The 27,379-nt window shown below is 47.0% G+C and overlaps 1 protein-coding gene across 3 annotated transcripts in view; it reads left to right on the top strand.

Moving 5' to 3' along the window:
* Positions 1 to 26,045, top strand: part of Mobp (myelin associated oligodendrocyte basic protein) — a 34,903-nt gene extending 8,858 nt beyond the window's left edge. For 2 of the 3 annotated variants that reach the window (XM_021258083.2, XM_087210703.1), the window contains 3 exons: positions 12,204 to 12,413; positions 12,494 to 12,722; positions 23,612 to 26,045. In XM_021258083.2, the coding sequence (XP_021113742.2) occupies positions 12,208 to 12,413; positions 12,494 to 12,704 (417 nt within the window). In that variant the 5' untranslated portion in view covers positions 12,204 to 12,207 and the 3' untranslated portion in view covers positions 12,705 to 12,722; positions 23,612 to 26,045. Of the gene's footprint in view, positions 1 to 12,203; positions 12,414 to 12,493; positions 12,723 to 13,281; positions 18,519 to 23,611 lie in introns of those variants that run through there. The other variant, XM_087210702.1, reaches the window with a different exon arrangement.
* Positions 26,046 to 27,379: the final 1,334 nt, after the last annotated feature.

Here is a 27,379-nt window from a genome sequence, read left to right as displayed (position 1 = left end):
AAGATTTTACCCTTCCAACAGTGAGATATGTGAGAAGATGGACACACACATACCTATTCCCTACAGCACCATTTATAATAAGAACAGACGAGAAACAGCAAACTTCACTTATAGGAGACCTGTTAAATAAATTATTAGCCTTCTGATCACGGATTCTTAAACAGCCACCAAAGGCATTTTCTCTTTGTATACTCTCTGGAAGATATATAATTAAGTAAAATAATCAAGGTACATGTTGTGGCTTTGTGTAAAAAATAATAGCAAGAAAACACACAAGTACACATGTGTGTCTACATAAATGTCTTCTGCTCATCTTTTCAAACATTTTTCATTCAAAGGTTTTTGTTGTTGTTGTTGTTGTTGTTTCAGTGCTGGTGATTCAACCCAGGGCCTCGAATATACTAGGCAAGTGCTCTACCACTGAACTATACCCAGCCCTCAAAAATATGGGTTTTTTTGGTACCTGGGATCAAACTCGGGTCCTTGTGCTTGTGAGGCAGGCGGTGGAACCACTGAGCTAAATCCCCAGCCCCAAAAAGTATGTTTTTTGAGAGAGATTTCAGGCTCATGTAGAGAGATCCAGTTAATTATTTTTAAACTGTCACATTGGATCCCATTGTATGTGTATTAGGTTTCCCATTGCTGAGACAAAATACCCAACACCCACAGCTTGAAGGAAGAGAGGCTTATTTTGGCTCACATTTCAGAGGATTCAGTCCATGGTTAGTTGATTCCAAGGCAGAAATGCCATTGCAAAGGAACATGGTGAAGGAAATGTGCTCGACCCATGGCAGCCAGGAGGCAGAGAAAGGAGGGAGGAGCAGGGGACAAGAACACACCCTTCCAGGTCACACCCCTAGTGACCACCTCTTCCAACCAGGCCCCACTTCTGAATACATGAGATTCTTTCCCTGACCCCCAGAAGGCTCATATCTATCTCTTTCTGAAAAATGCATTTAGTGCAGCTCTAAGAGTTGCCAAAATCTTAACGGTTCCAGCATTGCTAAAAAGTCCAAGTCTAAAGTCTCCTCTGAGACTCAAGGGAAACTCTTAGCTCTGAGCCCATGTGAAAATAAAAAAGAAAGTTAAATAGTTCCAACATACAATGGCACAGGGTAAACATTCCCATTCCAAAAGGGACGAATAGATAAAAATCAGACCAAAGCAAGACTGAAACCCAGAGGGCAAATATTAAACTCTAAAGCGCCATGTCCTACATCCTACACCTGGGAAGGTTGTGGTGAGATGTGAGCTCCAAAGGGCTTTGGCGGTCCCACCCTGATGACCTGGCTGCCTGCAGTCCACATGGCTTCTCTCCTGGCCTGGCTCTGCTCACTACCTGTGGTTTTCTCAGCAGATGTTCCACATTCGAGGCATCTCCAACTTCCTGGGGTCTCTTTAGTCACCCTCCCATCACTGGGACAAAATACCCAACACTTGCCACGTAAAGGAGGAGAGGTTTATTTTGGCTCACAGCTTTCAGATGATTCAGTTCATGGTTGGTTGGCTCCAATGCAGAAACAGCATGGCAGAGGAATGCTGTCATCCCATGTTAGCTAAGAAGCAGAGAGAGAAAAAGAAGGAGCCAGGGCCAAGAACACACCCTTCCAGGTCACACCCCAGTGACCTCCTCCAAATAGGCCCCACCTCCTAACAGCAGAGTCAGCTATGAACTCGTCCATGCATGACTCCGTCATGAGTACAGAGCCCCCATGACCTAAGCCCTTACCTTTGGGGACACTGACGATCTAAACTATAACAGTGTGAATTTACCATACTTTATCCATTTTTCTTATGAACATATTTTTTGTTTTTACTTTTCGAATGAAAATTCAGTCAACATTGTTGTACAAGCCTGCCTGTGCACATGGATTATGATTTCTCTGTGATATATATTCAGGAGTAGAATTTCTTTCCTGGGTACTATCAGTTTTATTACATGCTTTCAGCATGCCCTCCCCAAAGGCTCTTTTGAGTTACCTGCTCACACTACCTGTGTGTGAGAGTTCGTGTTTCCCTACCACCTGCCGATGTGAGGCTATTTAACTTTTACTGATCTGATGCTTGTAGAATAGTATCTGCTGTTTTTTAAAATTTGTCTAGAATTACTATTAAATTGGTGAGTTTAAATGTGCTTTCATATGCTTATGACTCATGCACTACTTCCTCTTCTGCAAATTATTTGCTCATATCCTTTGCCCAACTTTATTTATTTATTTAGGTTTTTTGAGACAGGTTCTTGCTATGTAGTTCAGGCTGGCCTTGAACTCATGGTAATCTTCCTGTCTCAGCTTCCTGAGTGCTGAGATTACAGGCATGCACCACCACACCTGGATCCATTATTTGGCCAATTCTGTACTGCATTGTTTTTATTTATTGACTTGTAGAAGTTCTATGAAGATCTGGATAGTAACTCTTTGAATATTATGTATGTTATATTCTCCCAGTATTGTTTATTTTTGACGATGGTTGTTGGGTTATTTGATTTAGTCAGTCATATTATCTTGAAAGTAACTCTGTCAACATTATTTGTTGAAGAACCCATCTCCCATCTCCTCCTGATAGTGACATGTAGCGACATCTTTATCATGATCGAGTTTCTTTGTATATATGAATTTGTTTCTGAGATCTATTCTCCTTGCCTTTTATTTTTCGCTATGCTGAGGATTCAATCTAGGATCTTGTGCATTCCAGGTGAGAGCTCTACCACTGAGCTACACCCCCAGCCCAAGTCTGACTTCTGACCTCACTGTTCTACTCATTTATTCTTGGACCATTGCTATACTTTTAATTGCTGTCATATATTAGTAATATGTTTTGATACCTGGTATGAAAAGTCTATTCCTTTTAGGATTTTGTTGGTGATTTCTGGTCCTTTGCTCTTTCTTCAGATCAGACTGTAACATTCCACAAAAGGTATGTGGTGATTTTAGTAAAAACTGTTGGAGTTTATGGATTAACTGGGAAAGCTTATCTCTTTATGATACAGATCTTTTTTTATCTACGAAAACATTTTTATTTATTCATATATTATTTTATATTTTCTCTGAAATTTTTTCCCTGAAGGATTTAGACATTTTCCTTTTTATTTTTAGGTTTATCAGGACTCTCACTGACATTGTGAATAAAATTTTCTCCCTTTTTTTTTATGCTTCTTCTCTCTAGGTGCTCTCATGTGTTCCCTTGGTTAAATTCACTTCTCAGTATTTCTCTTGAGATTTTTTTTCTCATGTGACCACAATCAGTTCCTTTTTACAGCCACTTGGAGGCTTTGCCATGTTTCTCACACTGAACATTCCTAAGATTGAGTTCTTGCTTCTCCCTTCCCTGGTCCCTAACATTGTCTTGTCTTAGCAAAATCATTTGTCATCTACCCAATTTCTCTTGGAGATGTCCTGGATGCCCTGTGTCTCTCCCTGTATTTAATTGACCTGCATGTCCTACTCATCGTTGGGCTTCCTTTCTTGCTCCTTGCATACCTGGACTCAGCAATTTGAGACATATGCCAGCACTCTTACCCCGACACTGCATGGCATCTCAGGCTTAAGCTGTCCGGCCTATAGAGGCACCTGGTTAATGTTGCTGAATAAATACATGTCTGAAGCTGCAGTCTTCCTCCTTCCTCCAGCTCTCCCACTCAGCAAACTGCCCCACAGGGTTTTCCTTAAGCCACTGGTTCAATAGTCATCTTGCCCCGTCCTTTCTAACAAGCCCACATCTAATCTTCCTTCAAGTCCTATTAATTTTGCCTACTAAATCTACCTTTGCTGCCACCATCCTAGTCACTGATGCTGCTTTTCCCATGGTTCCCTGGCTTCCAGCCATGCCTCCTTCCAATCTTGGATACAAGGAGTCTGGAGATTGTCTCCTGCAGTCAAGACCTCTCAACTTCTTCCTGCTCTTCCTATTCCTCAGCTCACCTTCAAGGCCCAGGGTGGTCTTGCCCACCCACCACCCTCCAGCCTTGGTGCCCCCCACAGGCTGCAGGCATCTCCACTCCCTGATGTTTCAAACACAAGTCTCAGGGGCTTTGTCCAGAGCTCTTCTACTCTCCTCTGCCCATGAGAGTCCCCAACTGGTCCTTCAGATCTCAATCTAGGTGTCATTTCTTCATGAACCATCCTTCGCCCCTCCATCAGTTCCTGCCCTTCAAGTGAGCCCCACCCACCTTTCAGCTGTATGTGCAAAATACCATCTGAGCAATGAGAGATGAGCTGTTAATGTTTCCTCTTCTGCACCCCAAGCTCCATGAGCACAGGGACCTTCTTTATTGCTGGCTTATAAAGGTACCCAGTAAATCTTCACATGAGTAGCTGAGTGTTAGCCTTTACCTTTAGTCTGCATGTCTTTGTTTGCATTTACCTCCAGTCATTTCCTATGTGTATTTTTTACACACACAGCTCAATGCCATCTGGCCTGTTTTATCAGCGGGGTATATTGTGGTCCCAAATTGTCCGAGGAGCTCCTGTCTGCAGTTCACAAGGTCCTCACTGGCTTCAAGATTGGCACTGACAGTTACTCCCCAGGGCACTAATATCTCATCTATTCACAGTGAGAGCTGGGGAAGGGTTCTGATAGCTGCCCCGGTCCCCCAGCTTTGAGGGCTGCTTGCAGGGGTGCCTGCGGGAGCTGGGAGCTCTCTCTCCATGCGGATGCCACACTTGACTCCTGCTGGCTCTGCCAGGGATGGCCATTGGCCAGAAATGCTGACATACAATACACAGTCCAGCTGCCTTTTCCAGTTATCTCTGTGTTTTGCCCATAAAAAAGAATTTTTCTGTCTTCTCCACTCCCCACTTTTTACCCTCATGAGGGTGATACTGCTCTCATTGAAAACACCTGTTGAATACCCTTTACCCAACATCTTTTTTTTTTTTAATTTTTGAGACAAGGTCTCCTTATTGGTTCAGGCTGTCCTTGAACTCACTATGTAGCCCAGGCTGGCCTTGAACTCACAGCAATCCTCCTGCCTCAGCCTCCTGAGTGCTGGGATTAGAGGCATGCCACCATGCCCGGCTACTCAACATCTTTGATGTTAATATTTTATGTAACTAGCCAGGTATGGTGGTGCACACCTATAATCCCAGCACTCAGGAGGCTGAAGCAGGAGGATTGCATCAGTTCAAGCCCAGCCTGAAGTATATATTAAGACTCTGTTCAATAAACAACAACAATTCATTTGAGGTTCATACATTTTTTGTTTGTTTTGGTACTGGGGATTGAACTCTGGTCCTTGTACTTGAGCAGCAGGCGGCAGAAGCACTGAGCTAAATCACCGGCCCAGTTTATACATATTTTAAACACTAGAAGTTACTTCACCATCCTTTGAAATGATTCAGGTTGCTTAGTGTTAGGCAGTTCAGCTTGTTTTTGAAACCAGTACATAAAAAGTGCAATTCCTGGTTGCTTCAGTCTTCTTACAATTCCTCCTAATCACTGGAGGACCCAGAGGGGGCAGTGTGGGTTTCAATGAGAAGCTGCAGCCACACACAGGAAGAAGTTGGAGAAAAGAAAAGGGAAGGCCTAGGAAGAACATGACCTTGTTTGCTCAAGCCTTTTCTACTCCATACTTTGATGGGGGATTCTGTGCCCTAAGCAGCACACTCTTAGGTTGTTGAAGGAAATCTCCTTCCCCATTCTATCCCTTAAAGGGAAGCCCCAGGATCGACAATTCACAATGGCTTTCGAGTGGTGGTTTCAGTGTCTGGACAGTAGATGACCAGTTGGTGGTGGGGCAGGCCTGCCCTTTGCCTTGTCTGGTACATCACAGACAATTGGTCTCCCTGGTCACTCATGAGCTGTACTGCCTCATATTTACTTCCATTCTCTGACAGTCAGATTCCTCATCTGTAAAACAGGGATAAATGTAGTAATACCCACCCCCTAGGACTATTATGATGCTTAAGTGGCTTAATGAATATGCACAGAGAAGAGTGCCTGGCTCACAGGAACTCTTCATCAGTGGTACTGTTATTAGCTACCATTGGTAACTCATGTTTCCCAGTGGAATGACAAAACAAATTTTTTTGTGTTCTTTATAATCCTTAATTTCAAATGGTCTGGGACCTCACATGCCAAGAATCATGTCAAACAACCCAGATCATAGTTTTCCATAGTGTAAGTGGATCTCCTTTCTGCAAAGAAAGCTGAACCTTATGTGAAAAGAATATGGTAGAGAGGAGTTTTCCCCAATGAGAAAGAGGAAGCGGAGTCCTCTTAGCCAAAAGGAGAGTGGGAAGGAGACAAAATTAAAGAGTTGGATGTCCATGTTTTCTCTTCAAATAAAACCTCAAGACTATAGTAGAGGCTGTGTTACGATGTGGTGAAGACATCCAGATGGCGGTGAGCTCGTGCGCATGTGTATGCAGGGCACTGACGCCCTTTAGGTCAAAGGTGTGGGGCAGACTGTAAGTCCACAGCAGGTCTGCCTCAGCCCGATCCATGTGGGTGCACAGCCTTGGGTGGGTGCTTCCAATGCGGATGGCTCCAAGATGAGCTCTCTTTTTTGAGACAGGGTCTAGCTCTGTAGTTCAGGCTTGAACTCACTATGTAGCTCAGTCAGGCCTCGAACTAGTTGTGATTGTCCTGTCTCAGCCTCTCAAGTGCTGAGATCACAGGTGTGCTCCACCACACCTGGCCAAGATGAGCTCCTGATGTCCCACAAGTAGCATATGGGATGCATGGGAGTCAGAAGCATCCTGGCACAGATGTGGAATAGCTGAGGAGATATCTGGACCAGGATAGGGGGCCGCTGAGTAGGGAGCCTATTGACCAGTGGCTTTGGTTGGCTCAAGCAGTTAGTAATGTGTGTTTTTCATAGCAAGGAGCCAGTGACACCAAACAAGGCAACCCATGGCAGAGTGTGGCAGAGGAGGACACCACCCAGACCAGCTGCCCGGCCCCCACTGCTGTGGGGACACTTGGCTTTCTCCTTACTCTTCTCCTTTTTGAGAAGGGAGGGAGGGAGGGAAGAGGTGTTCGAGAACTGACCTAATTGACTGCTACTGGGAAAAGAAGACTTGGGCACAGGCAGCACATGGTATGGGCTGCTGTGGGGGGGGCACCCTGTTCATTCTTTCATTTTTAATCAAGGACCTACTAACACTTGTCCTGAATCAAGTATTGAACCAGGGTCCAGCGATGGAAATCTTAAGGATATAGTGAAATATGAAGATAGCACTAATCTTTCCAGGTGCTCTTCTAGAATTATATAGAACAAAGTCAGGACACAAGGGAGAGGGCTGATCTTTACTCCAAGGGAAGGGAAGACTTTAGAAAGGGTCTTCAGTGAGGGCTTGGCTTTGAACTGGGCCTCCAGGCAGCACAGATATTGAGTGGGGCAGGAACCCTATCAGAAGGAGCCCTATCAAGCCACATCCAAAGGGCTGAAATAACATGAGCTCTGGGGACAGAACAGATGGGCTGAGCTGGACTCAGTTACCACCACTTGGTGGTGCAGACAGGTGAGGACTCTCAGAGGTGCTATAATTCACCCCAGTGTGTCTTTGCTTAGATATCACTTTTCCCACCCCTCCACAAGCTCTCATCCCCAAATGACAAAATCTTAAGGCCAGTTACATGTCTTCCTATGAAGTTTTACCTGGCTCTTCGGCTCAACATACTGTGCTCTGTCTCATGGACTCCCCAGGCTGCCTAATCAGTACAGGCCCTGTTTCAGAGCATGCAGTCCTGTATATTGTCCTCACTGACACCTGTGTCATACTCCACTATCTATACTGCGAGCTAAGCTCATTGTAAGCAGGATGTTTGTCTGATCCATCTTCTTACCCTTCTCAGTGACCTGTGTATATTTGGGCCCAGTGCATTAGTTTTATGGCCAATAGCAACTATACGCATCCCAGCCACATCTTACCTCTGTCTTCCACTGGTGGAGAAGTTTCTCAAGGAACTGTACTAAATATGATTCAGCTTTCTGTCCAAGATATCAGCTGAGGACTGACTGTGCCTGGCACAACCTAAGTATATAGTAAATGTTGAATTCAATGGCTGAAGGGAACTCCATTAATCATTTACTATTTATTATATCTGGAACAATTTGAACATTAAACTTTTGGATAAAGCAGGTGAGCCTATAAGCGGCTGCAGAGATGTAGGAGGAAATCCATGAGAATGTGGTATCATAGGGGAAGGAACAGTTAACATGGAGAGAGGGTCAACAGTTAACATGGAGAGAAGAAAACAACTGGCTTAGCAGCATGGAGGACTTCGAAGAGCTGCCTCACTTCTTTTCAGTGCTGTGCTTTGAACCCAGTGCCTTTTCACTGAGCTACATCCCCGTCCTTTCTTTGAGACAGGGTCTCACTAAGTTCTTAAGTTCCCCAGGGTGGGCTGGAACTTGCAATCCTCCTACCTCAGCCTTCTAGAGGGCTGGAATTATAGGTATTCACCACCATGCCCAGCTGCGAGCTGTTTTTATTTAGGAGGAAAGGAGCAGAAGTGTGACTGAAGTGTATTGAACAATGAATGGGAGATGTAGATGTAGAGAAAAAAGTATTGATAATTTTTGAAGAACTTTACCAAGAGGAGAATAATAGGGAGGCAAACAGATGTGGAAGTGGAGTCCAGAGAGGATTTTCTTTTAAAGTGGAAATGTACATGTATATGTTTAAAAACTTAGAGAAAAAGACATTTCTAAGAGAAATGTAAAACACTGCATAAAAACTAAAATTTTTTGAAGTAAATAATTTAATTATGTAAGATTAATTATTTTTGCGTGATAAAAGCAAGTGAAACATTTGGAAAGAGTATTTATATCACCCATCACAGATGCAATAAATAATTTGGACTATCGTAAATCAAGATGCAAAAATGTATTTTAACTGTTTTTTCAGTCCTCCTTTCTGTTTGTAGCAGAAGAGGATCACATTTAAAAAAATCAAAAGCATTAAAATATCACCTTAATGTGATATCTTAGTCACTTTCTTCATCACTGAGACACAATACCTGACACCCACAACTCTAAGGAAGAAAAGTTAAGTTTTGGCTCACAGTTTTTAGAGGGTTCAGTCCATAGTCTGCTGGCTCCAAGACAGGGCAGCATGGCAGAGGGGCATCTCAGAGGAGAAACTGGTCTTATGGCAGCTAGGAACCAGGTAAAGTGAGGGAGGATCTGGGGAAGGAGACAAACTCTCAAGTCTCTTCTCACAGACCACACTTCCTAAGAGCAAGTCAACAATAAACTCCTACAATGCAGTCATCTACAATCCCTGCCTGTGAGCACATGAGGCAAGGTGACATTTTAGATCTAAACTGTAACATTCTGCACCTGGCCCCCAAAAGACTCACATGCATCTCTTTATGCAAAATGCCTTTAGTCCATCTCTAAGAGTTGCCTGAGTTTTAACAGTTCCAGCATTGCTGAAAAGTCCAAGTCCAAAGTCTCCTCTGAGACTCAAGGCAAATGCTTAGCTGTGAGTCCCTGTAAAAAATCAAAAGAAAGCTAAACAATGTCAACATACGAAGGCACAGGTTAAATATTCCCATTCTGAAAAGGAGGCATAGAGGGATAGAAACCAATAGGACCAAAGCAAGAATGAAGCCCAGCATGGCAAACATTAAATCTTCTATTTCTGTGTCCAGCTCCTGGGGCAAGGTGTGGCCTGATGTAAGATTTAAACAGCGTGGCTGGCTCTGTTCATGTGACCCTGCTGTTGGTTGCAGTCCTCATAGTTTATCTCTTGTTCTGGCTCTACTCATTCCTTCCTTTCCTCAGAGGTGCCAAGCTCCTGGCTTCCCCAGATTCCTGGAGTCTCCACTGCATGATCACCTTCACACAATGCCCTCTCAGGGGCACACTGCCCAGCCTCCAGGGCTTCTTCTGAAATCTGTGTGGAAACCTTCCCGACTGCACACTCTTGCATTCTGCATGCACCTAAAACTAGCACCATGTGGATGACACCAAGGACTGCCACAAGCTCCAGAACTAAGTAGGTCCTTTTACATCATGGGTGCAGGGGCCCCAGAGGGCCTGGATGGCTGAGCATGGTGAAGTGGATCCCAGGGAATCAGTTCTCTTTCTGGAGCAAGGTGTCCCAGGTTTCTCTTCTCAAAAGAAAGTTTTACAGCCTTATTTCTTTGAGCCTGTGATGAATGGGAGTTTTGCTGATTTCTTACATGCCCTCAAGCCATTTTTCCTATTGTCCTGATCCAAAGTACTTAGCTGCTGCTGCTTCTGCTTCCTCTTCTTCTTCCTCTTCTTCTTCTCCTCCTCCTCCTCCTCCTCCTCTTCCTCCTCCTCCTCCTTCCTCTTCTTCTTTTTTGGTACCAGGGATCGAACTTGTGACCTTGTGCTTGTGAGGCAGGCCAGGCGGCAGAACCACTGAACTAAATCTCTAGCAACTTAGCTTCTTTTTAATGTTAATCCTTTCCTCAACTAAGTTTTCCTCTCTTCTCCTCCATTTTAGTAGATGATTTCTTTCTGATAAAACTGAAAACTTTCAAAATAGGCTTTTAGCTCTTGATTTTCCATATAAACCTGGCTAAAAGCCCCAACACTATCCATGCCACAGCCCCTACATTAGGCTGCTTTGAAATCTCCTCCACCAGATTAGTCTACTGTTCTTAGTCTCCCACAGTGCCTCAGGACAGGACCAAAATGTAGACAAGTTTTCTGTCACAGCATAATACACACTGCCTGCTGTCCAACTGCCAGTGAAGTCCTCGTTTCCAACTGAAACCTGAGCTTGGTCTTTTCCATCTACTTTTTTACCATCCTTTTGGTCTGCTGAGCTCTGACCAGACTTTCCTGCAGAGCTCACTTCACAGCATTCTAGGGCTTCTCTAAACTTTTCCGAACTCCTCCCATAAACCAGTTCCACAGGCTTCTGAACCACACGGTCAGTTAGCATCACAGCAGCAACCCCACTTCTCTGTTACCAAAATCTGTCTCAGTCACTTCCCTTGTTGCTGAGACACTCCCTGACACCCACAATTTAAAGGAGAGATTTATTTTCATGCACAGTTTGTGAAGGTTTCAGTCCATAGTTGGCTGGCTCTAAAGCAGGGCAACATGGCAGAGGAAAAGATACTCACATCATGGCGGCTAGGAAGTAGGTAAAGTGAAGGGAGGATCTGGGAGGGAGATAAACCCTTCCGGGCCTCGCCCCCAGTGACCTACCTCTTCCCACCAGACCTCACCTGCTAATAGCAAGTCAGCTACAGCCCACCTTATGAGCACCCAAACCATTTTAGATCTAAACCATTAAAACATGAGTTAGTTGTTTTTAATTAAAGACCCAGAACATATGTTCTGTTGTCATCCTTCTCTGTGCTCTCCTTGAATTCTGCACAAACGTCTGTTGGTCAATACAACAGTGCACACCTGTGTCTCCAACGGCACCTTGAGTTACTGGCAGCTGGGACATTCTCAGGGTGCAGCTATGCCACTGTCCATGCTAATCCGCTGACTGTTGTTGACTAATGGGATGTGAGGACAATTTCTGCAATTGTCACATTCCTAGAAGACCATTTTCAATCCCCAGCAGGCTCTGTGGATTTGTTATTCAGATCCAAGTATACCTGCTCTGATTTTTGGCACTATCAATTACTTTTTGCCTACTTTTGAGCTCCACATAAAGTCAGTCATACAATGAATTATACAGCTGCATCCTTTTGCGTCTGATTTCTTTTATTCAACGTTGTTTGTGAGATTTAAACACGTTGATGTATGTGTGAGTAGTTTTTTCACTGTTTTGTAGTACGTTCTGGCATGAGTAATGATTACAGTCCCCCGGTACTGGGGACTGAATCCAGGCCCTTAGCACTGAGCTTCACCCCAATCACTTTTTCCTTTTCCTTTCTTTTTTAAATGTTGAAACGGGGTGTTGCCAAGTCAGTAACTTGCCCAGGCTGGGCTCGAACTTGGGCTGCCTCAGCCTTCCACAGCGCAGGGATGACAGGGCGCACCAGCGCGTCCCGCGTAGAGTTTTAGTAAGCCGCTCTTTGCTTTTGAGAGAAAACGCCTCTCCTAAATCTAGGATGTGACTTAGCCCAGGGTTTGTTCGGCTCTGTAGTATTTTCCCTTTCCATTGTAAGTCTCTCCCTCTCGGAGAAAACATGGCTTTACAACGCCGCGCGCGGAGAGTCACGCGGACTCAGCGGAGGCCTCCCTGGGCGGGGCGAGGCGGGGAGCCGGCCCGGGCTGCGTCCGGCCTGACGCGGCCCTGCCCCGCCCGTCCCCGCAGTGAGATGAGCCAGAAGGGGGCCAAGGAGGGCCCGCGCCTGTCCAAGAACCAGCGGCTGTCGGAGCACTTCATCATCCGCTGCTGCCCGCCCTTCACCTTCCTCAACTCCAAGCGCGAGCTGGTGGACCGCAGGTACAGCCTGTGCCGCAGCGGCTGCTTCTACGAGCGCCAGGAGGAGGACTGGGTGTGCTGCGCCTGCCAGCGCGCCAGGTGGGTGCCGCCCGCGGGCGGGTGGGGCCGGGCGGGGCCGGGCGGGCCGCGGAGAGGACAGCTTCTCTCGGCCCCACCAGCCGCCGCGCCAAGTCCCCTGCGAGGCCCAAGCCGCCGCCCGCCGAGCCGCGGCCCCCGGCGAGGTCCCCGCCGCCCGCCAAGCCGCGGTCCCCTGCGAGGTCCCCGCCACCCGCCAAGCCGCGGCCCCGCGCAGAGCTCCGCCCGCCGCCCGCCAAGCCGCGGCCCGCCCAGGCCAAGGCGCCGCCCCGCGGGGCCGCTAGGTTCCGGTAGCCTCGCCCTCCCGCCCAGGTTAGTAGCGGGGTGCGCGGGGTGGGCGCTGGCGGGCCTCCGGGCCCTAGCGGGGAGCTGGGCCGGGCGCGCAGGTGGAAGGGAGGTGCAGACGCGCAGTCAGGCCCCTGCCCGGGTGGGAGTGGACAAGAGAAGAGCTCGGGCGGGCGGAGAAGCTGCTTTCAGAGCCCGAGAGCCGCGCTGGAGCCTGCAGGGTGGAGCACCCTATCCGGGACAGGGCAACCCCTTTCGGGGGTGGGGGGTCTGTCCCGGAATGGACCTCTGAGGAGCTGTCACGGTGCCCAAACCCGCGGGGTGGAGATCGAGGCACAGTGTACAGGAGTTGTAACTAATTATGGTGGGCTTGGGTCAGTCTGGGGTGTTCAGGATGTCCTCGGGCAGGCATCCCCAGGCACCGTTAGTGTTAGGTGAGGGTGCTTTGCAGAGAGCTCATGGTGGTCCCCTGAAGCCTACAGTGCAGCACCCTCTTGCTTTTCCCAGCACTGGTCCAGCTGTTAGGACAGGGTGCTGTCTGTGCTGTTTGGAGAGCCAGCTTCCTCTTTTTCCCTCTGCCCTTCAGACCTCCTCCATCCAGGAATTTCTCACTCTCTGCCTCAACTACCTCCTGAGAGACGTGCTTCCCATCATTCCTATGGGTTGCTGAAGGCTGACCAGGTCGATTCTTCTAGAACTGCTTCCTGCTGAGGATGGCATAGCCCCTACCTGTATGAGAATCCAGAATTCTCAGCTTAACTGATCCAGGAGCTGGCAGGAGGCCTTGGGCACTTGGGGCTGGGTTCTGGAAGAATGGGCTGGATCCTTGGGTGATTATCAGCCTGATATATAGCTGCTGAGTCTTGGAAGACAAGAGAGAAGTTATGACATTAAGCATGGGCCAAGAATCAAGAAGAGAATTGTAGCAGTCAAGGGCCAAGTGAGGAAGGCTAGCCACGAGAACCAGAACCAGACATTTATTTTTCACCTGGACCAATGTAGAGATCATTGTTGACCCTATGTTGGTAGTTATCATAGTTTTCTCTAGCCTTTTGGATTATGGAATCCAAGCCAAGACCACTCCAGACTCATTTACTTAAAACACAAAAACAAACAAAGAAAAATCCAGTCATCTTTAAGCATTGCATAGGTTCCCTCTGATCAGCTGCAAGTAGGTCTAGAGCCCAGCTGGTCAAGGCGTACATTGGAGAAGGCTGGCCCGGATAGCAGGATAGTCTTGTAAAACTGCGTGAATATCTGGATCCAATGTTAAATTCTGTGGTAGCCACTTACCTGCATACAAAAGTGGCATTGACCACTGTCCCATCTCAGAGATCTTCAGCTGTTGGCATGAGCCTTCTGTGTGGCTGGCCAGGATTAGAACAGAGAGGGACTGTGGAGCTATAGGGAGGTAGGGGTACAAGGAGTTGTAGTTCGGCCTTTTGAGAGGAAGTCAGGCTTGATCCTAGAGAGGTGACTTTGTTCCCATGTGATTGTGCGTGGCCCAAGTTAATATGATGCTTTAGCCTTGTGGTCTGAATCACTACCGTATTCAGAAGGTAGAAAAGACCTTCCATACCGAATTTCAAAAGGACCCATATTTAGACTGGTTTTGGGGTGTTTCAAATTCTCATGAGGGCTCCTGACAATAATCAGAGCCAGGACCCGGAAGTCTCTTGGTAAAGTTTTGCCAGAATCCATTTTAGGGTCTGGATGGCCCTTTGACCTTTCCAGAAGACTGAGGTCTCCATGTAGAATGGAGGTGGTACTTTGTTCCTAAAGCCTTTGCTATCCCCTGAGTTATTTGAGAGGTAAAAGAAGGCCCATTGTTATTCTGAAGGGACTGAGGTAGTCAAACCAAGGGATGATCTCTCTTTTTTTTTGTATCGGGAATTGAACTCAGGACCTTGTGCTTGTGAGGCAGGCACGGTGCCACTGAGCTACATCCCTGGCCGCAAGGGATGAACTCTTTGAGGAGCACCTTGCCTGCCTCTGTAGCCTTTTCTGAACACATAGGGAAGGCCTCAGTCCAACTTGTGACAGTGTCAGTTAGGTCCGATATTTGTTTAACTCCCCCACGTGGTGGCATGAGCGTAAAGTCTAATTGCTAGTCCTCTTCAAGGTATGTTCCTCCCTTCTGTACCGGTTCTAACAAAGGAGGCAGTTCGGGCTTGCCAGGGTTATTGTGGGAATAAACTGGGCGAGCTTTGCAGCTCTATCAGGTAGTTGTCACTAGTCCTGGTCCTGTAAAATTCAAGTGGCCATTGGACATGTAGGGTCCCTTTCCAGATGGACAGAATCATGAGAGGGTTTTGTAGCCTTCCATCATGTCCCTTGAGGAAGGGCTAATTTGTCTTCCAAATACCGCCATGGACACCATTTAGCTCTTTGTTTCTTCAAGTCCTTGGTGCCCAAGCAGAAGGGTGGAGGCTATTCCTAAAGCTCTGTGGAAGAACTATTCAAGTAGATTGTCTTTCTTTCAAGATGGGATTTTTTTTCATTCAAAAGAATACAGGGATTGGGAGTCTGGGTAAAGAAGAATAAGAAAGAAACCGTCCTTGGGCTTCAAGATGGAAAACCAGCTTGTGTCTCCTGTAACTTGGGAAGGGATTGTATATGGATCTGCACTAATGGGTGGATTGGGATTACAGCCTCATTAACAAGGCAGAGGTCTTGTACCATCTGATATTCTCCTCAGAGTTTTACTATAGGGAGAATAGGGCATTGCAAGAAGAAAGACAAGGCGGCCGAAAGGCTATGTTTGAGAAACCTGTCCATGAGAGGCTGGAGGCCCTGACAGGCCTCTTCTTTGATAGAATGTTGTTTTCAGCTGGGAAATTGTCTGACGTCTTCAGTTTTATAACTACTGGTATTGCTGAATTTGCCTCCCAGTTATTCTATTGCACTACAGGGAGGTCTGGTATAGTCTCAACAGGTAAAATCCACATTGGCCTTTGCCAGAATTGAACAGTCTTCAATTTTAGTAGGAAGTTTCTTCCTAGTAAGGGAGTAGGACACCATGGGAAAATAAAAAACTCATAGTTGAATATTTGATTTTCAAATTGATATGTCAAAGCAGGAGTAAAGAAGCTTTGACTAGGACTCCCTTCAACCTCAATTATGGCTATAGATTTAGAGGTGGGTTTACCAGAGAAGGAAGTTAAAACAGTAAGTTGGCTTTGTTTCTAAAAGGAACTGAAATTGCTTACCCATATTGTCCAGGGTCACCTTGATCTCTTTGCAGGAGATGGAGATGTCTGTAGACAGGGGCATTGCAGATTCCCTGGGGCCCCTTCAGTCCTCTTCAGCAGAGTGAGAGGGGAGGGTTTTGGCTGGCCTAGCCCCTCTTTGGGGGCGAGGACATTTAATCCTCCAGTTTCATGAGTCAGGCACATTGGCCACCTGACACATGGAGCAGGGCCTGGGCAGTGGCCTAGTGTAGTCATGTGCTCAGTGTCCAGTTTCTTTGCATTTAAGACAGGGACCCTTTCCTTGATTGGCTTTGAATTTTCCCTGGACAGTTTGGGTGTGCTTAAAGCACTGCCAATTGGAACACTCAGAATTCTGGTCTGCCTTTGTTCTGAGTTCCTCTCCTTTTTACCCTCTTCGAGTTTTTGACTATTGAACACTGAAAAGGTTGGGTCTAACAATTGGGTCAAAGAGGTTTAGGGACCCTTCTGAAGATTTTGTAATTTGTGGCAAACATCTGGGGCTGGCTGACTAATGAAATGTTGTCCCATTAGCGCCTGTCCCTCCTTGGAAGATGGACTTAAGTTTGCATATTAATGAAACCGTCTTCTAATTGGCTATGACAGCTGCATTTTCCTCTTTGCCCTGTGCAGTCTCTCTCACCTTTTCATAATTAACAGTTTTCTTAATACATCTTTTTATTCTCGCAATAAGAGCAGTCATCATTTTAGACCTCATGGCTAGTCCACCTGGAGTATTATAGTTCCAATTTGATTCTGTCAGGGGGGTCACTCTGTGGGATGATTTATTTCCTTTCCTATGGCCTATTGTTCATCTGCGTATCTCCTAGGTTTTTCTAGGATTCTTTGTTTTCCATCTGGAATACATACAGCAAATAGCCAGGACAAATTGGACATCTCAGCATGAGAGGTCAAAAGCAAGGAACAAAGTTTGAAACCCATCTGCAAACCTACTCCAGTCTTCTGAGAAGCAGCCTACATGTTCTTTGCCTTGTTGCGTATCTCCCACTGAAAAGAGAACCTGGACTCGAATAATCCTCTCTACTCCTGTAGAGAGGCAGGATGAGCCATGAGTTAGAAGAATAGGAAGCTCCACACTGAGAATGTCCTGTGGGGCCTATAGATGTCTGAGAGGCACAAGTAGGGGGCTGGAGAATATTGGGTCTCTCTGGGGAGCTCACTGGTGACAGAGTGTCTGAGCTGTGTGGGGAGGATGGGACTGGTGCCCGGGCCTGTGCACTGTGAGGAGGAGGGCAAGGAGACCTCCCAGTGTGGTTTCTTTCATCAGACAAGAGAAACAGACCCACGTCCCCATGAGAGACAGGTGGGGGTTCAAAGAGAGGCCCATTATTGCTATCAAGCTCCTGTACGGTGGCCTCTTTAAGGATTATATTTCTTGGGCCTTTGCAGGCGGATGGTTTTTGATAGACAGTCACAAATACCTGAACGCAAAGGATCTTAAAACACTTTCCTTGTCTTTTGAAAAAAGCTAATTGAAGAGCAGTATTAGACTTCAGACTGCCATTCCCTAACTAGTTCTCCCCACCTTGTGATTTATACTGGGGCAAATTCTATTGCAATAGAAGATACGTTGCTTAATTCTCAGAATGCCAGGGTCAAACTCTTTCCAGTTATTAAGGGTACAGCCTAATGGCCAAGTAGATGGGACCAGCAGGGTGTTTCCATGGTGCTTCGTGGGACCAGCGGAGAGGAGAGAGACTAGGCCTGGCATCTTCCCGAGGGCATCCCCGCAAAACGACAGAGACCTGTTGAGCTCTGGGATGTCCCTCCAGAGGTCAGATTTCCTACCAAATGCCTCTGGTGAAGGGGCAGAACTGATGCCTTTCAATCTCTCCCTACCCTGCGGCCCACTATGACTCCTGAAAGACAGGATGGAGTCCCCTGCTCCATCTAACCAGTTCAGAAACAGCATTTCTCCCATTTACCCTAATTATAAAGGACTTTGCCAATGTCTTTTGTAGTTAGAAGGAACAAGGAGAAGATTTGTCCATATTTGGAAGGGAGGAAGAAAGGAGCCCCGTTTGTTCTCTACAAGTAGGGAGTATAGCTCCTGTCTATGAGTGAACTTTTCTGACGCCCAGGGGGCCAATCAGGGAACCTGGAAGAAAGGTGAATTGGGATGGCTCCCTGAGGTTTTGGGAAAGGGACACAAAGCAAGTACCTTACTAAGGATAGTCAGAGATAAAGCCACCTGGGGGAAAGGCCCAGGTGAGACTTTGACTATAAAGTACAAAAGGGGCAGCTCAGGGTAGGGGCTACCGAGGCAGGAGACCGAGTCACTGAAGTTTCCCAAAGAGAATGAGAAAACGGAGTGAAATGTTGGGGAAAGAAGGGAGAAATATTAGATTTTAGATCATACCCACAGGAGACACAGACCTGCACAGAGTGTGGAAGTAAGCAGTCTTGTGCCCAGTAGAGCCTAAACTATTCCACGCCATGACCGGATTATCCTGTCAGTGGAGTTGATAAGCGATGACTCCCTCGTGGCCTTTAACTGTTCAACCTGTGCGTGCAATGAGGAACCAAAGACACAGAGACACAGAGGACAAACAGGAGGGAGAGAGAGAGAGAGAGAGGGAGGGAGAGGAGAGAGGGAGAGGAGAGGAGAGGGAGGAGAGAGAGAGGAGAGAGAAAGAGAGAGGGAGAGAGAGAGAGGGAGAGAGAAAGAGGGAGAGAGAGGGAGGGAGAGAGAGAGAGGGAGAGAGAGGGAGGGAGGGAGGGAGGGAGGGAGGGAGAGAGGGAGGGAGGGAGAGATTGAGATTTTCCTAGAAGCTTTTGCTTTCTGGTTGGCTCACCAGAAATGTTGCTGGGGGCTGCAACTGTCCAGGGTTCTCTGTATCCTGAAGAAACAACGTAGCCCGACCTAGGGAAGCAGAGATGAAAGCCTGGATTCCTCGGCAGGGAAGTGCTCCTCAGGCTGAGAATGGGCGAGTGGGAGGAGCTAACAGCCCCGGAAGCCAGGGGTCAAGCCTGTGTGTGGTTTTACAGGGAGGGGTGCTCTTGGAACTGGCGCAGCAGTTCACTCCCACTGGGGACAAGTCCCCTCCTTTCTGTAGGAGACCTAGTTTTTGTCCCTATGTGGACATTTGAGGAACTGCCAAGGCGCCTAGAGCCCACGAGGGTGGAAGGTCAAAACCACAGTGTAGATGAGATTATGAGTGATTGTGATGGAGCCGGGGGTCGCTTTGGAGTGTTCAGGGTGTCCTACAGGGCATGTCCCCAATGCCCTTGGTGAGAGCTCAGTCTGGGCCTCCCGGAAGCCTACGGTGCAGCACCCTCCTGTCTCTCGCAGCACTGGTCCAGCTGTAGGACAGGGGGCTGTCTGTGGCTTGTGGAGAGCCAGCTTCCTCTTTCCTCCTCTGCCCTTCAGGCCTCCTCCTTCCAGGAATTTCTCCTCTCTGCCTTCTGCCTAATCCCGGCCACTCTCCCCTCCCCTGTGCAGCCCCATCCTGTATTAAATCCCTTTGTAGGAAGCACCACTGTGGCTGCTCTGCTCCTCTAGATGCTGTTGGTCTGTACTTTGGATGGCTGTGCCCAGGGCTTCCTTTGTCTGATAGTTCAGTGGAGGTTGCTGACTGCAGTAACATGGAATAAGCGAGCACCCCAGTCCTGGGCCTCGGGGAGGAATACTGACTCTCCTGGAATGTCTGCTTGTGTGTACAAGGAGAAGCTCAGCCCCTAATACACTTCATCGGGGTGTTCATCTCATGGCAATATCACTCACTCGCTCAGCCATTCAACAGACCTTACTGCATACCTGCAAAGCTCTATATACTCTGCTGGGGAGGGGGAGAACATGGCCGTGAGCAAGCTGTGTCCTTTGTGGTTCGCCAGGACCAAGTGAGAGAAAAAATGGTCACAGTGTCAGGAGCAAGTACATGTCGGGGCATGGGGAGCCCTGAGCAGGAAGCCATTTCCCCAAGCTTCAGGCTTCTTAAGTGTCCTTTCTGTAAACACGTTTGGCTGAAAAAGAAAACAACAAACCACAGTGCAATTTGTATGTGTACCCCTCCAAAGTAAAGCAATGCTTAGGTAAAATCTAGTGAAATGTGTACAAAATCTTAAATGCAGACAGCTGCAGAACTCTGATGAAGGATGTCAAAGAACTAAATAAATGCAGAGATGCTGTTGTGTAGCTGAGACCCATTTGCCTGTGTCTTAGAAGTTTCCTTCTGACCCTTTCTGTCCTTTATCCCCCTTCTCTGACAAATGTCACGATAACAGTGTGACCTACCATCTCTAGGTCCCTGCATTCCGTTTCTTCTTCCGCTGTGCGCTGATTTCCTCCCACACTCTCCCCCATTTCTCGTGTCGATTCTTCCAGAAGTGAAGTGCAGGTGTGCAGCTTGCTGGGGAGATGAGAAGAACATGGTGTCTGGGGGTGGGGGGGGTCAGGCGAAGAAGGGAAGCCGCAGTGGACATCGCATTACCTACCTGGCTCCCACTATGGGAAGCGGGGCTTCTTTTAATAAGGCCACAGATCATCCATGAAAGGCACTTGTTTGATAAAGTGTCTGTTCAACTAGTTCACATATTTTAAAAATTGTTTTCTAATTATTGTGACTGAGAGCTTTAAAATATTCTGACAATTTTTTAATTACAGATGCAGAAACCCGAAATATAAATAAAGAGTAAAATGAAAGACAGGTGATAGAAAACAGGGAGATAGATCTTTTGCACATGCGAAGAGGAGGGGCACGGGGGACGCGTGTGTTATGCGCATGTGGCCACTCCCGGTGAAGAGCGCAGCCACAGTGCCCTGCAAACACAGGCCAATGAAAATAAAAACTGGGAGAAATGCCTTTCATATATTTTCTCCAGGTCTGTGACTTGCATTTCATTTTCTTTTTCTTTCATTTTTTAAACAGTGCTTTGTGAAGAGCCAAATTTTTAATTTTTACAAAATCAAACCTAACAAATTTGTCTGTGGGTCATTCTTTCTGTGTAGTATGTAAGAGATCTTTTCCTAACCCAGCATCACAAAGATTTTATCCTATATTTTCTTCTAGAAACATACAATTTTAGGTTTTACTTACGTCACTATCCATTTTGAGTCCATTTTTTGGTAAATAGTTTGATGTGTGGATTCAGGTTAATTTTTTTGTATATGTTTATCCATCATTCTAACATTATTTGTTGAAAAGAGTTTTTACTGATTTACTTGTGCAATTTAGTAAAAAAAAAAAAAATCAGTTGATGACCTGTGTGTGGGTTTGTTTCCTGCATCCATCACCTTTCTTTTGACCGACGCTCTACTGTATAGTTGTAGCTTACCAGTAGGTACTGAAGTCAGCTACTGTGAATCTCCATCGTTCTTCATTAGTTTTGAAAATATTTTCCTGTCCTTTACTTCCCCATACAAATTTTCACTGTGTTAAGTTTTATAAATATGTTCCAATAGGATTTTGAAAAAGATCACGTTGCATTTATGGATCAACTAGGGAACTGTAATAACACTGAATCTTCTAATCTGTGAACTCAACCCACTTCTCCATTTATTTAGCTAGTTTTTATCATATAAACTTTCTACATGTTTTGTTTGTTTTGCATTTACTTTATGCTTTGTGTCTATTAAAAGTAGTACCTTTTTAAATTTAACTTTGTTTTTAATTAGGTTTATTGGTACATTTTAGGTATATAATACAGTTACATTCATCATTGAGATGTTGTACCTGTACATGATGTATCTTGGTTCTTATTTTTTCCCCATTTCCCTGCCCTCCCTTCAAGCCCTCCACCCTTCCCTATTTATAGAATCTTTGTTTCCATTTTTTCCTTTTCTCGTATTTTTTCCTTTCCCTTCTTTCCTTTCCCCAACCCCTCCAGCTTCCCCTACCCCTTTAGACTTTATCTTCCTATTTCACATTATCAATTATACATTTTGATCCTTATTTACACTTTCAGTTTCTCACACTAGAGAAATTATTCGGTATTTACACATGTGTGTCCTATTTATTTCACTTACGAGTATGGCCTCAATGTCCATCCATTTAACTATAAATGTCTCTAGTTTCATGTTCTTTATAGCTGAGTAGTACTCCATTTTATAAAAAAGAAAAACCCACATCTTCTTTATCCAGACTCCAGTTGATGGGCACTTGGGCTGTTTCCAAGCTTTAGCTATTACAAACTGTGCCACTATAAACATGGGTGCACATATATCGCTGTGGTATGATTATTTTAATTCTTTTGGGGAAGATCCCCAGCAGAGGAATTGCTGGGTCAAATGGGACCCTCTAAGCCTAGTTCTTTGAGGTATCTCCATACTGATTTCCACTCAACTTCTATTTGTTCATTGCTAGTATGTAAAAATATAACTTATTTTTATATATCCATCTTGTATCCTGTGCTTTTATAAACTTATTCTAGATTTTTGGGCTGTGGAATCTGGGGTTTTCTACATTGACAATCATGTTTTGAATGAGCCAGTTTTATGTTTTCCTTTTCAATCTATATGCCTACATTTTGTTTGTATATGTTTTGAACTGCTATTTTGCTCAAAGCATTTATGTTTTAGATAATTAGTATTTATATTATTAAATGCTTGCCAAATTGGCTATGAGGATTATTAAAAGGGATTGGCCCTGAGCCTAGCCAGGTAAGGTGCTTGGGTTGGATTGTCAGTCCATTCTTGTACTTCTTTCAAATATTCATTCACGACGTGGCTCAGCTTTCCTCATGCCCCATTGCTCGCCATGCTCTATCCTCAAACCAGAGTGGGCATGAATATGCTTGGGACTTAAGTAATCATAGAGACTCTAATTGCTATTAGAATTACATGGCAGTGATCTCCCAAGATCCTCAGGTACAGGTGGCACCTTAGTGCTTATGAGACAGTTACCAAAGCTCCAGAGATAGATTTGATGATGAATTCAGTTCCAGTCCACATTCAAGGTCTTGTGGAGCCTTATAAGCTATTTACATTCAAGAACAGTCATACAGTAGTCTTGCATGTGCAGAATAAGTTCTTAGGACTCTTTCTGCTCTAATGGTACCTGGGCATGAACCGTTTTCTTATCTGCTCTGTGCTGTGGACAGGCTTTAACCTTTCAAGCTGTGCTACAACAGGATTAGGACACTGTATATAAGGGTTGGCTTTATTGTAATAGTGATCCATTATTTTCCTGTTTTGGGATGGCCAAGGGTGGTGCCACATATTTATAATGAACTTACTGGATGTTGTTCAGCTACTTCTTGGGCACAATCTGCTCCCCATCAAATAGGAAATGTCACTATGGTCATAATTTTATAATGTAAGTGGGTGCACTCTGTGTATACATCTGTACGCTCACTGGTTTATGTTGCTGGGTAATAAAACTTTTTCCAAGAGTGGGGTGTACTTTCATTCCCTTTGTGTTTTTCTGTGCTTCAAAATCATTTGCAATGGTAACCAGAGAAGAAACAATTACTGTACATAAAGTAAGAGAACTTTCAAAGAATGTCTTTCCTATGTTCAGTCCAGGAAAAAATATTATCTTTCTAATTTTGGCCAGACACTGCCAGAATTGAGAAACTAAAGAGAGGAATTCTAAAGCTGGTTTCCTAGAAGAAAAAGAACCTCGAAAGTAGTCTACACACTGAGAATTATATTAACTGACTGGAGGGATAGTGAGTGATGAGAGAGAGAGAGAGAGAGAGAGCCACATACCAATGTTGTGAAGTTTCCTTTTTCTCTCTGTAAACCAGGTTGAAAAGGAGAAGCAAGCCTGCCCCAAAGAAGAAGTGACAGAGGACGGCAGTCCCATGAGCCGATGGCCTCAGCTCCTGCACGCACCTCGTCCCGACCCATCTGGCTTCCTCTGGCAAGCTGCCTGACTTCGAGTGTGATGCCGGAGCAGACACCAGCTGACGGCCACGGCCCCCACAGCCAGGGAGCCCCAAGGCTGCCTGTCTGCAGGTGAGAAGGGTGTCTCTGGTTGGCGGCCCAGCAGCAGTCCTTGGCCTCCAGCACCATGGCTCAGATCTTCTGTATCACCTGCCATCCTTTCTCCCCAAGCTGTGAATGGCCACTGGGTCTGCAGGGAAGGGCGGCCCCGGTGCTGGCCTCCATGGTGCCTTCTGAGCCCGTTTCCCCTCTGTCCCTGGCATCTTGTTGCTGATTGTGGCTTTTGATCCTGACCAATTTTGTAGTTAGTTCCCTATGCGTTCCTCTCTGCCCTAGCACCATGTGTTTGCTATTTGGTCTCCTGAATCAGCTCCTGGTACCAGACCACAAGCAGAGCCACAACTGGCTGTGGGCAGGCTCCCAGTTGCCATGTGAGTAAGATCAGGCTGCCGTAGAATTCAGAGAAGCAGAGAAGCCCAAGGGGACAGGAGCTGTCCAAATGTGCATGCCAGATGCAGCCAGTGCACTGTGCCAGGAGCAGAGAGTGGGCGAGGAGGAGCCCCTCACCCTCCCAGCCTCGCCTCAGGCCTCCCGCACCCCCTGCAAACTTCTCCGGACCAGGCCAGGTGAAACTGAACCCTTCGAGGATTCGTTCACACTTGGTCCCATCAGATGGTGCTCCGGCCATGGAACCAGCTGCTCTCAGACTGTCGGACCTTGAGCAAGTTATCTGGCTTCCACCGCTTTGTCCTCTTCCCATTTCCTGAGGTCCGGAGACATGGGGCTGCTGGCCTCCTACCCATTCCCCTTTGGAACACAGGCACATGGCCTGGGCACTTTCATGAGACTAGAAAGAGAGCACAGAGAGCCTCCACTGCCAGTGTAACCCCAGTTGCTGGGGACCTTGGGGCCTGGTGCTTCTCAGTGCCTTCCCTGACTCTCCCCTTGCATTTGTGTCTTGCGGTGTAGTGGGATCAAGAAAAGCAGGACAGGAGTTGGCCATGGGGAAGAGAAAGCTGAGTGGTGAACTAGGAAAGCCAAGCAGCCCAAGACCCCCCCCGTGTAGCAGGACACCCCTTGGGTGAGGGCATTGGAGCTGGCCAACAGCAGGCAGGGCTGCAGGCTCACGTCCCATGCCTGCGCTCCTCCTGCTGCCACTGTCTGTATCCCCAGACTCTGGGGAAGGAGGGCTTAGATCCCGAGTATGAGCTCTGATGGGGACTCGGGAACAGCACCTCACCCCACCCCACTGCCCCACTGCACCCTTCATGCCCCTGTGGGGAAAGACTTGTCAGGTCAGAGGGAGGATCCTCAGGTCACCTTGTGCCCCTGTGGACTGTGTGTGCATGTGTGTGGTGTGCCTGTGTGTGCGTGCCTGTGTGTGTGCGCTGGGGAGCTCAGCTTGGGAGAGTATCTTTGGACTTTCATTTCTTTCCCAGGCCCGACAATGATGAGCCCCTCTCGGTGTGTGTTAGGGTCTTTTCTACCCCTGAGAACCTGGCCAACGAGCTAATCCTGTGCAGCCACACGAATGCCTTCACGGGCCCAATGTGTCCTCAGCAGTGGCCTTGGAGGAGCCCCTGTGGGCTACTTTCCCACCCCGTGCAGAGTTAGCAGACAGAAGGCTGGGGTCTGGAGTGGATCCCCCTCTATCCAGGCTCCATCTGCATCCATTCCAGAAGCCATTTCAGCCTATTCTAGCCCACACTTAGATGACCTGGTTATGGGCTCTGAAAGATGGGACTGAAATGGAAAGATGCAGTGGACCCCCACAAACCCCAGCCCTCAGTGCCTTGCTCCCGAGAGGCCCATGGGGGGAGGGAGGCCATGGCCAGCCCTCAAGAGGACAGGGCTCTTTGTTCTTCCAGCCATTCAGCTTATGATTCAGGAGGCCCCTCCTGGCCCAGCTGGGCCACACCTCATGTCTTCTTTCCATTCCCTCCTCTGAATGAACAGTGTGTGCCATGTCCACTCGGTGCTGGTGCCCACCCGGGCCTGGCCCTGCTGTTGTCTTCCTGTGATTTCCTGGCACAGTGTAGGTGCAGGTCCTCAGCTTGCTGCCATCCCAGAGACTCTTCCCTTGAAGACCGAGTGCTGTTTCCACAGTCACTCTGCTCCGCCACTTGGGTTTTGTTTGTCCCCACAGCGCCTCTCACCCTCTGGGATTATCTTGTTCACTCACTCGTTTAACCTCCCTTCCCCTCACAATGTACACACCCATTGCCAGCAACCACCCACTGCTCCATCCTCAGTTTTCAGCACTAGTAAGAACTCAATAAATCCTTGTCGAGTGAATGAATGTTTGTTGGTTGGTTTTTTGTGGGAATAATTTTTAAAAAGCATAGATGATTTGAGAAGTCGGAGGTAATGCTGGTGACCTGGCAGGGCTTTGTGTGTGGAGTAAAGAGAAGGGGAACAGGAGTCCTAGCGTGCACAGATGGTTCCCTCAGTCTAGCATGACCTTGAAGGGCAGCGTAGAACAGGGCATGTGCTGGGTGTGGACTCGGGACACCTGAGCAGCTTGAGATGCTGCTGGGAAGGCCATAGGGTTCCTGTGTGAAGGAGGCAGGAAGGTTAGAACTTGTGAACCAGGAAGCAGAAGTGAGGCATTGGCAGGGGAGGAGGAGAGGGTTTGCAGGGCAGGGCAGGAGCTTGGGGCAGTGCCTACCTGGGGCTTTGACCTTCTGTAACTGGAAGGTGCCAGGCTTTGGTCACAATGGTGGTGGAGTGTGGGGCCAGAGAGGACAGGATTCTAAAGAAACCATCTTGAAGCCTTCAATATAACCCTTATGGATTTATAGGTTCAATTTATTTACTTATTTAAAATTCAAGACAACATTTTGTCCCCTTGCCTACAACTTTATAGTTAGATCATATTTAGATTTAAATCCTAGATCTAAACTAGAGACCAGTATTATTTCAGATGAAAGATAAAAGAATTGGAGAAAGGCCTAGTCTAATCTTCCCAGCAGATAAAAGGTTCAAGAGGAAACTTGGCGTATGGGTTTGCCTGTGAGACTTACAACCACTGCACCAGGTGAGAAAGAAGGTGCTGTCCCAGGGACAGTGACTCGCTGAATGTCCTCTGAGTAGCTGTGTAGCAGCCGAGATGTGGAAGCCCATCCGCAGCACTGACACTGTGAACAGGTACTTTATTGCCATCTCTGCTTATGCAGGATGAAGTGTCCTTAATGGACAAAGACGTGGTGCTGACTCAAGGTCAGCTGACTCAAGGCAGGGTGCACAGGTGTTATTTGGAGAGGCCTGCCATACTCATCTTGTGACAGCTGTACACTTGCAGTTATAACAATAATTTATTCAGCATCCACTCTGCACCAAGGGGTATTTTACAATGTAAGTGAGAGCGGCCAGTCCTGGCCCCCATGGCAGCTGAAGCCTTGACCCCGACTTTCTTGCTACCATGTGCAAGCTCTAAGTCTAACAGGAGGCAGCAGAGCCCTGGGACGCCTGGAGATGCCACCCTGTGAGAGGAGAGGAGGTGGTGGGAAGGGGGTGGCACGCCAAACCTCCACGCCCCCATGGAAGCTCCAGAGCCTGAGCTGACTTAACTTTGTGTGGAGAAAGGATCCCACCGAGTACAAGAATCTGACGATCTACAGCTCCACAAC

This window comes from Heterocephalus glaber, unplaced genomic scaffold (assembly GCF_053883595.1).
Source record: "Heterocephalus glaber isolate CG9 unplaced genomic scaffold, H.glaber_assembly_v1.0 deba00001175, whole genome shotgun sequence".
NCBI lineage: Eukaryota > Metazoa > Chordata > Mammalia > Rodentia > Bathyergidae > Heterocephalus > Heterocephalus glaber.
This window is presented reverse-complemented; position numbering and strand designations above follow the sequence as displayed.